Source organism: Nerophis lumbriciformis, linkage group LG08, assembly GCF_033978685.3.
Source record: "Nerophis lumbriciformis linkage group LG08, RoL_Nlum_v2.1, whole genome shotgun sequence".
NCBI classification, from domain to species: domain Eukaryota; kingdom Metazoa; phylum Chordata; class Actinopteri; order Syngnathiformes; family Syngnathidae; genus Nerophis; species Nerophis lumbriciformis.
The window spans coordinates 50,992,501-51,010,000 of NC_084555.2; the positions used below are offsets into that span (position 1 = coordinate 50,992,501).

A 17,500-nucleotide genomic window follows, 5' to 3' on the forward strand; every position below is an offset into this window, starting at 1 on the left:
TTGTGATCTAATAAAAAAACCTTACTCCAAATTTAAAAATTGCGCTCTAGAGCAATTTTTGAATAAAACTGAGAAAAAACTGCTCCTCGGAAGAAAAAAATGACAAAACTGCCTGTAACTCCCACTGGGAAGGTCGGAGAGACATGAAACAAAATCCTCTCCGTAGGTCTCACTTAGACCTACATTTCATAAACTGACAACCCCCAGCAAAAATCTACAAGAAGCTTGCTATTCCCCCTTCAACACAACATTTTTGTAAAAACCGGTCACCTTTCTTCAAACATTATCTCCTCTGAGCGTGTTTGTTGTTTTGGCTTCAAACTAACACAGGAGAGAAATTGAACCCTTTTGATTAAAAGTTATCGAAAGAGTTTTAATACCGGCTCCGGTTTGGATTTTATGACCCTTCAAAGAGCCGCTGCGCTGATGCTGCTGTTTTTTTCAAGAAGGCTGCTTAAAAGCAGGAAGCACCAGCGTGCCCACACAATGCAGACAAGGTAGGTACACTACACAAAAGTATTGGGACAATTCGGACTAAAAGTAGACAAAAGTATTGGGACACTTATGACGAAAACTGAACAAAAGTATTGGGACACTTAGGGACTAGCACCTGCCAAATACGCGGGCCCGACCAATGCTGCTTGCAGCTTTAATTTTACGTTTTTTTTATGTAGTATCGGCTAGAAACTGAGAAGATCTGAGTGTGTTTTATTGGAGATCTGCAGAAAAGGCGACGGAGAAGAGGCGCGCTGTGTGTGTGTTTGTGTGTGTGTGTGTGTTTACTAACCTGACATGGCAGAGACGAAGCCGAGTTTCTTAACATGGAGATATTCTCACTACTTTTCTTTTGTTGACCACAAAGAAAAGAACATTTTAGTTAAATGTGAGTTGTGTCATCGATCGAAGATCCTATCCTAGCAATTCAAATCTGGATTAGAATACATCAAAGAAACCGACACCTTCATGTTGCTTCCCATCCTACACAGTGGAGTTTTACAAGCCTTTTGATTGGTAAGATCAAAGGCAATTTTTGTCCGCTCCCCCGGGGAACTCATTGAAACACAAAGTTTTGTGACAACAAATAAATGATGCTAGCAATCACAGGTTTGCAAGCGAGCAACACCAAAGTTTTGGTGTTTCATTGAGAATATGGAATATTACACACAGGGCTCAAGAATCTGGCAAAATGTGGAAGTACGACTTTGGTAAATGTTGCACGCGACAAGTCTTCCTCTCAGGGAATAAAACCCACTGGTCAATCCCAAGTTTTTTTGGATGACATATATGTTGAGTAAAAAGGACCCCAGAGACAAGAATGGTACAATACCACGTTTTACTGAAGCTTCAGGAGACCAGCCCTAACAATGCGACAATAGCATCAGCAAGCGAGGTCTGAATCCAAACAAAAAGAGTCACCTTATGTAGGGCGAAAAAAGCCCCTCTCGCCCAGCTGCTTCTTCAAAACACATAAGGAACTGGCCAAAACAGCTCTGTGAGCCGACAAACAGAAGCCCTTATCTAAAGGCTTAGTGGCCACATGCGTGGACAGCACTTTTTAGCTCTTATTTCCAAAATTGTGTACACTACTGAATTGGGGTCTTTTATGGCCGCTTATGTGGACACTTATACTGCCATCTGGTGGTGTCAGAAGAGTATAACATACAATGGAATTTGGAAAAAAAAAGTGTAAAAATAATAATTGCATCAAAGATCCTATCCTCGCAATTCAAATCTGCTGAAACAGCTACAAAAGCAACATGCTTCGACGAAGCTAGGAAAGAGAAACACACTTCACCTCCTAAGCAACAGCGGCTGGACACACTCTGTCAATTCTCTTATATACTCTTTCATTCTAGACTTCTAGAGTGTTTGATTATCACATCACTCTAAATGTATAGACTATAAAGTTCACAAACATAAAGAGGGATACTAGTGGGCCAGGCCAATCTTTCCTTATCTCTAAACTAAAACTGGGGAAATGTGTAGAGTGTTCTGGGCTTCAGTACAGTGTAGATCTCCTGAAGACATGATTTTATTTCACAATTCCTTGAGAGAAAAAAAAACGCCTGGTTAGGCTTTGTGTATGTAGTGTTTGTTACTTATGTATGTTATGTTGCAGCTATTTAAAATAGTTTTGTCAGTTTGTTCTGGCCTGAAACAAATTGGCCCTTTGAAACATATCCTTGTCTTTGTGTGTTGTATTGTAGACCACATTGTTCAGTGATGCAAATGCATGTCAAGTTGATCAACACATTGTATTATTCTCCAGTGCAACAATAGTACTGAAATCAAGGCTAAAAGGGCATTAAAGGGAGCCTTAAAAAAAAATAAAAATAAATATAAGTAAGTAAATAGTTACTTTTCACAGTAATGCATTACTTTTTGGTGTAAGTAACTGAGTTACTTTTGAAATAAAGTAACTAGTAACTGTAACTAGTTACTGGTTTTCAGTAACTAACCCAACACTGGTCCTGATGCTGTGGTTTTGACGCACCCGGCCCCGCAGTATACCATGCTGTCCGGCCAGGTGCCTTTCCAGTGTCAGGAGCAGAGCCTGACCCACACCAGCGCGGAGGAAATCATGAAGAAAATCAAACAGGGGGATTTCTCCTTCGAGGGCGAGGCCTGGAGGAACGTGTCCCAGCAGGCCAAAGATCTCATCCAAGGTGAGAGTGCGGCTCCGGTGTTTTCCCGTACATTTTCGACGTGGCCATTTATCAACAACACCCAGAAAGGCTGCCAGCTTTGCTGGGCTCGAGATCATCTAAGATGGACTGATGCAAAGTGGAAAAGCGTCCACATTTCAAATTGTTTTTGGAAACTGTGGACGTTGTGTCCTTTCGGACAGTGAAACCCACTGACGGTGGTTTTCTGAAGTGTTCCTGAGCCCATGTGGTGATATCCTTTACACACCGATGTCGCTTTTTGATGCAGTACTGCCTGAGGGATCGAAGGTCACGGGCATTCAATGTTACGTTTCTGGGTGTTGTTGATAAACGGTTTTCGCCTTGCATCAAAAAGCGACATCGGTGTGTAAAGGATATCACCACATGGGCTCAGGAACACTTCAGAAAACCACCGTCAGTAACTACAGTTGGTCGCTACATCTGTAAGTGCAAGTTAAAACTCTACTATGCAAAGCTAAAGCCATTTATCAACAACACCCAGAAAGGCTGCCAGCTTTGCTGGGCTCGAGATCATCTAAGATGGACTGATGCAAAGTGGAAAAGTGTCCACATTTCAAATTGTTTTTGGAAACTGTGGACGTTGTGTCCTCCGGACAGTGAAAAGTGTTCCTGAGCCCATGTGATGATATCCTTTACACACCGATGTCGCTTTTTGATGCAGTACTGCCTGAGGGATCGAAGGTCACGGGCATTCAATGTTACGTTTCTGGGTGTTGTTGATAAACGGTTTTTGCCTTGCATCAAAAAGCGACATCGGTGTGTAAAGGATATCACCACATGGGCTCAGGAACACTTCAGAAAACCACCGTCAGTAACTACAGTTGGTCGCTACATCTGTAAGTGCAAGTTAAAACTCTACTATGCAAAGCTAAAGCCATTTATCAACAACACCCAGAAAGGCTGCCAGCTTTGCTGGGCTTGAGATCATCTAAGATGGACTGATGCAAAGTGGAAAAGTGTTCTGTGGTCTGACGAGTCAACATTTCAAATTGTTTTTGGAAACTGTGAAGTGAAGTGAAGTGAATTATATTTATATAGCGCTTTTCTCTAGTGACTCAAAGCGCTTTACATAGTGAAACCCAATATCTAAGTTACATTTAAACCAATGTGAGTGGCACTGGGAGCAGGTGGGTAAAGTATCTTGCCCAAGGACACAACGGCAGTAACTAGGATGGCGGATGCGGGGATCGAACCTGCAACCCTCAAGTTGATGGCACGGCCGCTCTACCAACCGAGCTATACCGCCCCAACTTACTGTGGACGTTGTGTCCTTTCGGACAGTTAAAACCACTGACAGTGGTTTTCTGAAGTGTTCCTGAGCCCATGTGGTGATGTCCTTTACGCGCCGATGTCGCTTTTTGATGCAGTACTGCCTGAGGGATCGAAGGTCACGGGCATTCAATGTTACGTTTCTGGGTGTTGTTGATAAACGGTTTTCGCCCTTGCATAGGAGAGTTTTAACTTGCACTTACAGATGTAGCGACCAACTGTAGTTACTGACAGTGGGTTTCTGAAGTGTTCCTGAGCCCATGTGGTGATATCCTTTACACACTGATGTCGCGTGTTGATGCAGTACAGCCTGAGGGATCGAAGGTCACGGGCATTCAATGTTACGTTTCTGGGTGTTGTTGATAAACGGTTTTCGCCTTGCAAAGGAGAGTTTTAACTTGCACTTACAGATGTAGCGACCAACTGTAGTTACTGACAGTGGGTTTCTGAAGTGTTCCTGAGCCCATGTGGTGATATCCTTTACACGCCGATGTCGCTTTTTGATGCAGTACTGCCCGAGGGATCGAAGGTCAACGGGCATTCAATGTTACGTTTCTGGGTGTTGTTGCTAAACGGTTTTCGCCTTGCATAGGAGAGTTTTAACTTGCACTTACAGATGTAGCGACCAACTGTAGTTACTGACAGTGGGTTTCTGAAGTGTTCCTGAGCCCATGTGGTGATATCCTTTACACACTGATGTCGCTTTTTGATGCAGTACTGCCCGAGGGATCGAAGGTCACGGGCATTCAATGTTACGTTTCTGGGTGTTGTTGATAAACGGTTTTCGCCTTGCATAGGAGAGTTTTAACTTGCACTTACAGATGTAGCGACCAACTGTAGTTACTGACAGTGGGTTTCTGAAGTGTTCCTGAGCCCATGTGGTGATATCCTTTACACACTGATGTCGCTTTTTGATGCAGTACTGCCCGAGGGATCGAAGGTCACGGGCATTCAATGTTACGTTTCTGGGTGTTGTTGATAAACGGTTTTCGCCTTGCATAGGAGAGTTTTAACTTGCACTTACAGATGTAGCGACCAACTGTAGTTACTGACAGTGGGTTTCTGAAGTGTTCCTGAGCCCATGTGGTGATATCCTTCACACACTGATGTCGCGTGTTGATGCAGTACTGCCTGAGGGATCGAAGGTCACGGGCATTCAATGTTACGTTTCTGGGTGTTGTTGATAAACGATTTTCGCCTTGCATAGGAGAGTTTTAACTTGCACTTACAGATGTAGCGACCAACTGTAGTTACTGACAGTGGGTTTCTGAAGTGTTCCTGAGCCCCTGTGGTGATATCCTTTACACACCGATGTCGCTTTTTGATGCAGTACTGCCCGAGGGATCGAAGGTCACGGGCATTCAATGTTACGTTTCTGGGTGTTGTTGATAAACGGTTTTCGCCTTGCATAGGAGAGTTTTAACTTGCACTTACAGATGTAGCGACCAACTGTAGTTACTGACAGTGGGTTTCTGAAGTGTTCCTGAGCCCATGTGGTGATATCCTTTACACGCCGATGTCGCTTTTTGATGCAGTACTGCCCGAGGGATCGAAGGTCACGGGCATTCAATGTTACGTTTCTGGGTGTTGTTGATAAACGGTTTTCGCCTTGCATAGGAGAGTTTTAACTTGCACTTACAGATGTAGCGACCAACTGTAGTTACTGACAGTGGGTTTCTGAAGTGTTCCTGAGCCCATGTGGTGATATCCTTCACACGCTGATGTCGCTTTTTGATGCAGTACTGCCCGAGGGATCGAAGGTCACGGGCATTCGATGTTACGTTTCTGGGTGTTGTTGATAAACGGTTTTCGCCTTGCATAGGAGAGTTTTAACTTGCACTTACAGATGTCGCGACCAACTGTAGTTACTGACAGTGGGTTTCTGAAGTGTTCCTGAGCCCATGTGGTGATATCCTTTACACGCCGATGTCGCTTTTTGATGCAGTACTGCCCGAGGGATCGAAGGTCACGGGCATTCAATGTTACGTTTCTGGGTGTTGTTGATAAACGGTTTTCGCCTTGCATAGGAGAGTTTTAACTTGCACTTACAGATGTAGTGACCGACTGTAGTTACTGACAGTGGGTTTCTGAAGTGTTCCTGAGCACATGTGGTGATATCCTTTACACACTGATGTCGCGTGTTGATGCAGTACTGCCTGAGGAATCGAAGGTCACGGGCATTCAATGTTACGTTTCTGGGTGTTGTTGATAAACGGTTTTCGCCTTGCATAGGAGAGTTTTAACTTGCACTTACAGATGTAGCGACCAACTGTAGTTACTGACAGTGGGTTTCTGAAGTGTTCCTGAGCCCATGTGGTGATATCCTTCACACACTGATGTCACGTGTTGATGCAGTACTGCCTGAGGGATCGAAGGTCACGGGCATTCAATGTTACGTTTCTGGGTGTTGTTGATAAACGGTTTTCGCCTTGCAAAGGAGAGTTTTAACTTGCACTTACAGATGTAGCGACCAACTGTAGTTACTGACAGTGGGTTTCTGAAGTGTTCCTGAGCCCATGTGGTGATATCCTTTACACGCCGATGTCGCTTTTTGATGCAGTACTGCCCGAGGGATCGAAGGTCAACGGGCATTCAATGTTACGTTTCTGGGTGTTGTTGCTAAACGGTTTTCGCCTTGCATAGGAGAGTTTTAACTTGCACTTACAGATGTAGCGACCGACTGTAGTTACTGACAGTGGGTTTCTGAAGTGTTCCTGAGCCCATGTGGTGATATCCTTTACACACTGATGTCGCTTTTTGATGCAGTACTGCCCGAGGGATCGAAGGTCACGGGCATTCAATGTTACGTTTCTGGGTGTTGTTGATAAACGGTTTTCGCCTTGCATAGGAGAGTTTTAACTTGCACTTACAGATGTAGCGACCAACTGTAGTTACTGACAGTGGGTTTCTGAAGTGTTCCTGAGCCCATGTGGTGATATCCTTCACACACTGATGTCGCGTGTTGATGCAGTACTGCCTGAGGGATCGAAGGTCACGGGCATTCAATGTTACGTTTCTGGGTGTTGTTGATAAACGATTTTCGCCTTGCATAGGAGAGTTTTAACTTGCACTTACAGATGTAGCGACCAACTGTAGTTACTGACAGTGGGTTTCTGAAGTGTTCCTGAGCCCCTGTGGTGATATCCTTTACACACCGATGTCGCTTTTTGATGCAGTACTGCCCGAGGGATCGAAGGTCACGGGCATTCAATGTTACGTTTCTGGGTGTTGTTGATAAACGGTTTTCGCCTTGCATAGGAGAGTTTTAACTTGCACTTACAGATGTAGCGACCAACTGTAGTTACTGACAGTGGGTTTCTGAAGTGTTCCTGAGCCCATGTGGTGATATCCTTTACACGCCGATGTCGCTTTTTGATGCAGTACTGCCCGAGGGATCGAAGGTCACGGGCATTCAATGTTACGTTTCTGGGTGTTGTTGATAAACGGTTTTCGCCTTGCATAGGAGAGTTTTAACTTGCACTTACAGATGTAGCGACCAACTGTAGTTACTGACAGTGGGTTTCTGAAGTGTTCCTGAGCCCATGTGGTGATATCCTTCACACGCTGATGTCGCTTTTTGATGCAGTACTGCCCGAGGGATCGAAGGTCACGGGCATTCGATGTTACGTTTCTGGGTGTTGTTGATAAACGGTTTTCGCCTTGCATAGGAGAGTTTTAACTTGCACTTACAGATGTCGCGACCAACTGTAGTTACTGACAGTGGGTTTCTGAAGTGTTCCTGAGCCCATGTGGTGATATCCTTTACACGCCGATGTCGCTTTTTGATGCAGTACTGCCCGAGGGATCGAAGGTCACGGGCATTCAATGTTACGTTTCTGGGTGTTGTTGATAAACGGTTTTCGCCTTGCATAGGAGAGTTTTAACTTGCACTTACAGATGTAGTGACCAACTGTAGTTACTGACAGTGGGTTTCTGAAGTGTTCCTGAGCACATGTGGTGATATCCTTTACACACTGATGTCGCGTGTTGATGCAGTACTGCCTGAGGAATCGAAGGTCACGGGCATTCAATGTTACGTTTCTGGGTGTTGTTGATAAACGGTTTTCGCCTTGCATAGGAGAGTTTTAACTTGCACTTACAGATGTAGCGACCAACTGTAGTTACTGACAGTGGGTTTCTGAAGTGTTCCTGAGCCCATGTGGTGATATCCTTCACACACTGATGTCACGTGTTGATGCAGTACGGCCTGAGGGATCGAAGGTCACGGGCATTCAATGTTACGTTTCTGGGTGTTGTTGATAAACGGTTTTCGCCCTGCATAGGAGAGTTTTAACTTGCACTTACAGATGTAGCGACCAACTGTAGTTACTGACAGTGGGTTTCTGAAGTGTTCCTGAGCCCATGTGGTGATATCCTTTACACGCCGATGTCGCTTTTTGATGCAGTACTGCCCGAGGGATCGAAGGTCACGGGCATTCAATGTTACGTTTCTGGGTGTTGTTGATAAACGGTTTTCGCCTTGCATAGGAGAGTTTTAACTTGCACTTACAGATGTAGCGACCAACTGTAGTTACTGACAGTGGGTTTCTGAAGTGTTCCTGAGCCCATGTGGTGATATCCTTTACACGCCGATGTCGCTTTTTGATGCAGTACAGGTCTTCTTGTAGTCACCTCTGACTCGTGGTTTTGCAGAGCTGCTGACTGTGGATCCGATCAAGAGGATCAAGATGTGTGGCCTCCGCTACAACGCCTGGCTGCAGGATGACAGCCAGCTGTCTTCCAACCCGCTCATGACCCCGGACATCCTGGGCTCGTCCACCGTGTCCGTGCACACGTATGTCAAAGCCACCTTTAACGTGAGACACTTTTTTTTTTTACAGAAGTAGTTCCTATCTCAACCACTTTGTGAGGCCACAGACCTCGGTCGATATCGATAATTAGGGCCCGCATGGCCCATTGCATAAGGACTCCCACAGGGAGTCCTTATGCAATGGGACATAAGGACCTTTGAATTTGTAAGGTTTTATTATTCTTTATTAGGGCCCGCATGGCCCATTGCATAAGGACTCCCACAGGGAGTCCTTATGCAATGGGAAATAAGGGCCTATTGAATTTGTAAGGTTTTATTATTATTATTAGGGCCCGCATGGCCCATTGCAAAAGGACTCCCACAGGGAGTCCTTATGCAATGGGACATAAGGACCTATTGAATTTTTATTATTATTCTTCCGCCGCCTCTTTGAGCACTAATTTGACCCACTTAACATGCTTCAAAATATGACCCACACATCAGGACCTGCGAAAATTGTCTTTTAATAAAAAAAACGAACCGCAAAAATCAAAATTGCGCTCTAGCGCCCCCTAGGGAAAAAAAAAACTAGACTGCCTGTAACTCCCACTAGGAAGGTCGGAAAGACATGAAACAAAAACCCTCTATGTAGGTCTGACTTAGACCTAGTTCTCATAATTTTACATCCTCGGGCTAAAATCAACAGGAAGTTGGCAATTCCCCCTTCAAGACAAAAAAGTACTAAAAACTTTTCCCCTCTTTGAGCTGTAATTTGACCCCTTTAACACGCTTCAAAACTCACCAAACTGAACGCACACATCAGGACTGGCAGAATTTGCGATCTAATAAAAAAACCTAACCCCAAATTTAAAAATTGCGCTCTAGAGCAATTTTTGAATAAAACGGAGAAAAAAACTGCTCCTCGGAAGAAAAAAATGACAAAACTGCCTGTAACTCCCACTGGGAAGGTCGGAGAGACATGAAACAAAAACCTCTATGTAGGTCTCACTTAGACCTACATTTCATAAATTGACAACCCCCAGCAAAAATCAACAGGAAGTTTGCTATTCCCCCTTCAAAACAATTTTTTTGTAAAAACCGGTCACCTTCCTTCAAAAACGAACTCCTCTGAGCGCGTTTGTGGTTTCGCCTTCAAACTAACACAGGAGAGAGATTGAACCCTTGTGATTACAATGACAGAAGCGCTTTTTTTCTAACTGCTCCGGTTTTGATTTTATGACCCTTCAAAGACACGCTGCGCTGATGCTGCTGCGCTGCTGTTTTTTTAAGATGGCTGCTTAAAAGCAGGAAGCACCAACGTGCCCACACAATGCAGACAAGGTAGGTACACTAGACAAAAGTCTTGGGACACTTCACACTAAAAGTAGACAAAAGTATTGGGACACTTAGGACTATCACTGGACAAAAGTATTGGGACATTTAGGACTAGCACCTGCCAAATACGCGGGCCCGACCAATGCTGCTTGCAACTTTAATTATTGATATTTTCTATGACCTATGGAAAATAGGGACCGGGGGGAAAAAATATTTGAAATGTCAAGATTTTTATTTCAAATGTAACCTCCGATTGTAATCCCGTCAGCTATCCAGCCTTAGAATTACACATTAAAATAAACATATTTGAAATAATTAATTTTAAATGATCATAATAATTCATTTAAAATGACCATATTTAATTATTAAAATAATTGCTTGTTTATCAACAACTTTTATTTATTACATTTTGAAGCTCTCAGAAGCCAAGTTATGTTATATTCCTTAAGATTTATTTATGCACGTTTGAAGTATCAATTATCCAAACACAGTTTTGTTTGCATATTTTCAGGATGTAGATATATATATATATGTATATATATATATATATATATATATATATATATACATATATATATACATATATACCGTATTTTCCGCACTATAAGGTGCACCTAAAAACCTCCCAATTTTCTCAAAAGCTGACAGTGCGCCTTATAATCCGGTGCGCCTTATATATGGACCAATATTGAGCCACAACAGGTCTCGCAACTATGGGATGCATAACGTAACCCCAGCCTCTACTGTAGCTTCTATTCTATGCGCCTTATAATGCGGTGCGCCTTATATATGAACAACGTTTTAAAATAGGCCATTCATTGAAGGTGCGCCTTATAATCCGGTGCACCTTATAGTGCGGAAAATACGGTATGTATGACATACTTGACTTGGTGAATTCTAGCTGTCAATATACTCCTCCCCTCTTAACTACGCCCCCCCAACCACGCCCCCCGACCACGCCCCCCATCCCCACCCCCACCTCCCGAAATCGGAGGTCTCAAGGTTGACAAGTATGATGTAAACACCATTGGAAAATCACATTGAACACTTAATAACCTCTTAAAATAAAGGTGCAACAATAAGGATGATGTAAGAAATGCTTCATAAAGTGTAACAAAATAGTGTGAACATGAGAAGAAGTATTTTCTGCAGTTTTAGTGTCAGCTGTGCTCTAAAGTATCGCAAATATAGCTGCCTTTAGAGGGGCCGCTCGCAACAGTAAGCATTTATGAATATAAATGTATATTAGCCTCGTTACACAAATTGCATAGGCAATTTTTGGCTGTTATATTTTTTATCAACAGATTGATGGATAACTTGATGTTAGGACTAAAAAAACAAAACAATTCCATGCAAATCAGTTTAAAAAAAAAATTCTGATTCTAAATCTTTAGAAAATATTTTTTTAGAATCTATTAAAAAAATCTATTATGTATTTTTTTAAACAAGTTTTGATATTCTTAAGACTGTTCCTTTTATAAATTTTAAGTGTTCCTTTTTTTTTTAGTATTGTATTTAGCAAGTTTTGTATTTATATGTCTTAATTGCTTTGTAAATGTATATTCAATAAGTATTGTAAAGCTGGGAGTGGCTTGGAGTTGTGTTTTTTTTGGATTAGATTAACATTCTGTGATTTTTGTATATTCAATTTAAGAACTACATTTAAAAAAATATGTTTTTTCAGGCCATCACTATAAGTAGTATGTTAGCAGCCAAGAGGGGTTTTGCAACCTGGAACCTGTTTTGAAAAGGTTTTATTTTCATTTATTCACCAATTTACATCATTGTTAAAAAAAAAAAAAAAGATAGGAGGAATATGTGGGGACTCGAGGGATATATATATATATATATATATATATATATATATATATATATATATATATATATATATATATATATATATATATATATGTATGTATGTATATGTATATAATTAATATATATACAATTAATATATATAATTAATGTAATATATATTATATTAATTATATATTATATAATTAATATAATATATATAATTAATATAATGTATATTATATATATATATATATTAATTACATAATATATAATTAATATAATATATATTATATAATTAATATGATGTATATTATATATATTATATTAATTATATAATATATAATTAATATAATATATTGTATATTACATTAATTATATATATATATTATATATTAATTATATATATATATATATATATATATATAATTAATGTATATAATATAATTAATATATATTATATATATAATGTAATATATAATATATTATATTAATTATATAATATATAATTAATATAATATATATAATATACATCATGTTAATTATATAATATATATGATTAATATGTATAATGAATGTAATATATATAATATATATATAATATTATTAATTATATATTATGTAGTTAATATATATATATAATATACATTATATTAATTATATATATATTATATTAATTATATAAAATATATGATGAACTAATATATATATATGTATATATATATATATATATAAATAATATAATATATATTATAAATATATATTATATTAATAATATATTATATAATGAATGTAATATATATATACACATATATACAGTATATATATATGTAATACATATTGTATTAATTATATATATTATATTAATTATATAACATACGTGATTAATATATATAATTAATATACATATATATATATATATATATATATATATATATATATATATATATATATATATATATATATATATATGTATATGTATGTATATATATATATATATATATATATATATATATATATATATATATATATATACAAACATTTTCTTGGGACATCCTGCAAGCAGATTGTGTTGCTGTATTGTCTGCAGCCTGGTGCTATTGTGCCAAGCTGCTCACTGACATGCACTTCCTGTGTCACAGGCTTTCAACAAATGCAAGCGGGAGGGCTTCCGCCTGCAGACGGTGGACAAGGCGCCGCTCGCCAAACGGCGGAAGATGAAGAAGACCAGCACCAGCACGGAGACGCGCAGCAGCTCCAGCGAGAGCACCCAATCTTCGTCCTCCTCGTCCCAGTCCCAGGAGAAGAACTTTGCCGAGGGCGACGGCCACCGGCCGCCCGCCACAACCCCCGTCGGCACGCCCGCCGCCCTGGGGACGGACTCCGAGCACCAAGAGCCGCCCCCGCCCGCTTTTCACTTTTCTGATGGGAAGTGACGGAGGACCCGGAACTTCACGTTCACTTTCTATCTTTTTTTTTTATTTATTTTTTTTGCATGGATGTCATCCTGCACGTCTCCAAAGGCAAGCATGCAGCAGGAGCGGCAACCTCAGTATCCAAGCAACCTCCACTAGCAATAGCTTGTCCACTTCTTGACAACAAACACACACACACACACACACACACACACACACACACACACACACACACACACACACACACACACACACACACACACACACACACACACACACACACATTCTTGTATTTCTCACCTTCCTAGGACTTCCGAAAAATTCCTACCTCTATAGGACCGCCCTTTCTAGATATATAAAGATTTGTATTTACAACATTAATAATATATACAAACTATGCAAATATAAAAAAGGCTAACTTTTAGTTAAAAAAAAAATAAATTTTTTTTAATTTTTGTTTGTAATTGTTTTTTATCTTCATTATTTACTTCAAGTTATTACAGTATGTCTCTATCTACATATTTATTTATTTATTTAAATTAATTTTGGCCAAAAGGGGGCGCATTTCAATTCTTACACACACTTGTTATTTCATATGTTGACCAGAGGGGGGATCACTTCAAATTTTTACACACACTTGTTATTTCATATGTTGACCAGAGGGGGGAGTACTTCAAATTTTTACATATACTTGTTATTTCATATGTTGACCAGAGGGGGGAGCACTTCAAATTTTTACACACACTTGTTATTTCATATGTTGACTGGAGGGGGGAGCACTTCAATTTTTTACACACACTTGTTATTTCATATGTTGACCAGAGGGGGAAACACTTCAAATTTTTACACACACTTCTTATTTCATATGTTGACCAGAGGGAGCACTTCAAATTTTTACACACACTTGTTATTACATATGTTGGCCAGAGGGGGCGCATTTTTTAAACGACACAAAGTCAATTTGAAAAAAAAAAATCCCTCCTTTTTGGGACCAACCTCATTTTGACCAGCAGGGGTGCAAATGAGACATTCTCTATTAGATGCAACGTTATTGGGACCATGATTTATGTCATCACTTGTTCACACCTCCTCATATGGAAGATACTTTTCCTTCTTGGTGTCTCAAGAAGGCTGGAAATACAAGAACGCACACACACACACACACACACACACACACACACACACACACACACACACACACACACACACTGTGTCAATCAGAGACTGGACCAGGAAGGAGCTGTCACCAAAAACAAAAAAGGGCTGCCCTCCTGCCACAGCTCTCACCCCTTTACAGCCCACTCCCCACGTCTGCTCCATGCCTCCCCAGGTCTAAAGGGAAAGTCCAAATGTTTACGCCGTGGATGCTTTATACGTGTTTTTTTTTTTTTTGCCCGAGCCAGAGGAAATACGTAACGCCGGGACTTCTTCCGGAGAGGAGCGCCTCGGCAAGACGGAGTACGGTAATTTATACATGTGTGACTTTTGCAGTCGGATACAAGTATTTATGTAACTTATTAAGGAGTTAAGATGAGGAAATTAAGAATAGAGTGAGAATATTTTGCATACGCGTGTGTCAAAACGCTTACAAGACTGTTTCCAAGTAGTTGTAGATTCCCTTTTTGTAGAGCAATCAGTGCTAGTGGCTAACGAGGCCCTCCAGACTCAGCATGGTTACTCAGTGTCCCACGCTGCACTTTAAAATCAGCCAGTGTGTACTTTTATTGTGGGAACCAAACGGCAGCTCATCATCCATTCATCGCAAAACGTCAACAAGAAGAACCGTCGTAGGTTTGTTTATTTTTATTTTTCGTCTAAAAACGTGCCAAAACGAGCTTTTAACTGATTTAATGATGGCGACACATTAGCTGCTCTGAAGCAACTAGTGCAGGGGTGTCCAAACTTGCATGCGGGGCCCATTTGGATATTTTTCATTTTCAAAACCAATACAAGCTGTTTCCAAAGGGAGGGGGGTCGTAAACAGCCGCTGCCTTTGGTCACAAAACAGTTCAAAGAAAAGGTGCCTGGAGGGGAGTCAGGTCCTGCTTCCTCTCCGCTTTGTAGATCTCGGGTCAAGACAAAATCTTCCTGGAGATTACAATACATCAAAGAAACCGACACATTCATGTCGCTTCCCATCCTACACAGTGGCGTTTTACAAGCCTTTTGATTGGTAAGATCAAAGACAGCTTTTGTCTGCTCGCCGGGAACCCATTAAAACACCAAAGTTTTGTGATAACTTAGATACAATTATTCTGACAAAATCCCACGATCAACTTCAGATCTATCCGTTGATCATAAGTTATTTGCGAAAATGTTTTTTTTGTTTTTGCCCTTTTTGTCAGAGAAAACTTTTTTTTTTTAATGGCAAAAACACAAAATATGCAACATATTTCCTTCCAAAAAAATTGTCAAAGTGGAATATTTGAAGGGAAGTAAGTGGAGCCTTAAATACTTGCATGCGGGGCCCATTTTGATATTTTTCATTTTCAAAACCAATACAACGTATTGGTTAGCTGTTTCTAAAGGGACGGGGGGTCGTAAACAGCCGCTGCCTTTGGTCACAAAACAGTTCAAAGAAAAGATGCCTGGAGGGGAGTCAGGTCCTGCTTCCTCTCTGCTTTGTAGATCCCGGGTCAAGACAAAATCTTCCTGGGGATTACAATACATCAAAGAAACCGACACATTCATGTCGCTTCCCATCCAACACAGTGGCGTTTTACAAGCCTTTTGATTGGTAAGATCAAAGACAGCTTTTGTCTGCTCGCCGGTAACTCATTGAAACACAAAGTTTTGTGATAACTTAGATACAATTATTCTGACAAAATCCCTTGATCAACTTCACATCTATCCGTTGATCGTAAGTTATTTGTTAATTTTTTTTTGTTGTTTCCCTTTTTGTCATAGAAAACTTTGTTTTTTAATGGCAAAAACACAAAATATGCAACATTTTCCTTCAAAAAATGTTTCAAAGTGGAATATTTGAAGGGAAGTAAGTGGAGCCTTAAATACTTGCATGCGGGGCCCATTTTGATATTTTTCATTTTCAAAACCAATACAACGTATTGGTTAGCTGTTTCTAAAGGGACGGGGGGTCGTAAACAGCCGCTGCCTTTGGTCACAAAACAGTTCAGAGAAAAGATGCCTGGAGGGGAGTCAGGTCCTGCTTCCTCTCTGCTTTGTAGATCTCGGGTCAAGACAAAATCTTCCTGTGGATTACAATACATCAAAGAAACCGACACATTCATGTCGCTTCCCATCCTACACAGTGGCGTTTTACAAGCCTTTTGATTGGTAAGATCAAAGACAGCTTTTGTCTGCTCGCCGGGAACTCATTGATAACTTAGATACAATTATTCAGACAAAATCCCTTGATCAACTTCAGATCTATCCGTTGATCATAAGTTATTTGCGAAAATGTTTTTTTTGTTTTTGCCCTTTTTGTCATAGAAAACTTAGTTTTTTTTAATGGCAAAAACACAAAATATGCAACATGTTTCCTTCCAAAAAATGTTCAAAGTGGAATATTTGATGGGAAGTAAGTGGAGCCTTAAATAGGTCAATCATTCATAACAACAATGACTTTGAGTCATTATTACTTTTCAAGCAATGGCAGTTTAAAGACAAAAAAACTCCAGTAAAATTCTCAGGGATTTAAAACAGTTAACCCAATAGGGTTCCAATCAAGTTAGATTTTGGTGAACCAGTAGTCATAAAAATGTTAAAATGAACATTTATTGTTATTTTTTTCCCCAATGCTTAAATTCACTAGATCAATTTCAGGTCTATCCGTTGATCATTAGTTTTTTTATTATTTTTGAAAATGTTTCTTTGGCCCTTTTTGACATAGAAAACTTAGCTTTTTATATGGCAAACACACAAAATATGCACTTTTTCGTCCTCCAAAAATGTCAAAGAGGAATACAGAATTTGATGTGACATATTTGGAGCCTTAAATAAGTCCATAATTCATAACATTGATTCATTGTATTTTTTTGGAGCAATGACCATTTTAAAGAAAATGTTATTGTGTCAACATTGCAACATTTTCTCGTTCTTTTATTACACTATTTAATGTTTTTTTTTTTTTGAAACGGTATTTTCAGAACGTGACGCGGGTCGTTAAAAAGTTAGCTCCGGGCCGCACTTTGGACACCTCTGAGCTAGAGCTTTGTCATTTTTTTTTACACTCCACGTCAACAGGGGGCGGTGTTTTACTGGTGCGCCACGACATAAAATGTAGCATGTAG

The 17,500-nt window shown here is 40.0% G+C and overlaps 1 protein-coding gene across 1 annotated transcript in view; it reads left to right on the plus strand.

Annotated features, from left to right (window-relative positions):
- rps6ka5 (ribosomal protein S6 kinase, polypeptide 5) overlaps positions 1 to 16,183 on the plus strand; it is a 97,417-nt gene extending 81,234 nt beyond the window's left edge. The window contains exons 16-18 of the mRNA XM_061969177.1: positions 2,507 to 2,666; positions 8,610 to 8,773; positions 12,978 to 16,183. Coding sequence (XP_061825161.1) covers positions 2,507 to 2,666; positions 8,610 to 8,773; positions 12,978 to 13,271 — 618 coding nt within the window. The 3' untranslated portion in view covers positions 13,272 to 16,183. The remainder of the gene's footprint in view (positions 1 to 2,506; positions 2,667 to 8,609; positions 8,774 to 12,977) is intronic.
- The last annotated feature ends 1,317 nt before the right edge of the window (positions 16,184 to 17,500 follow it).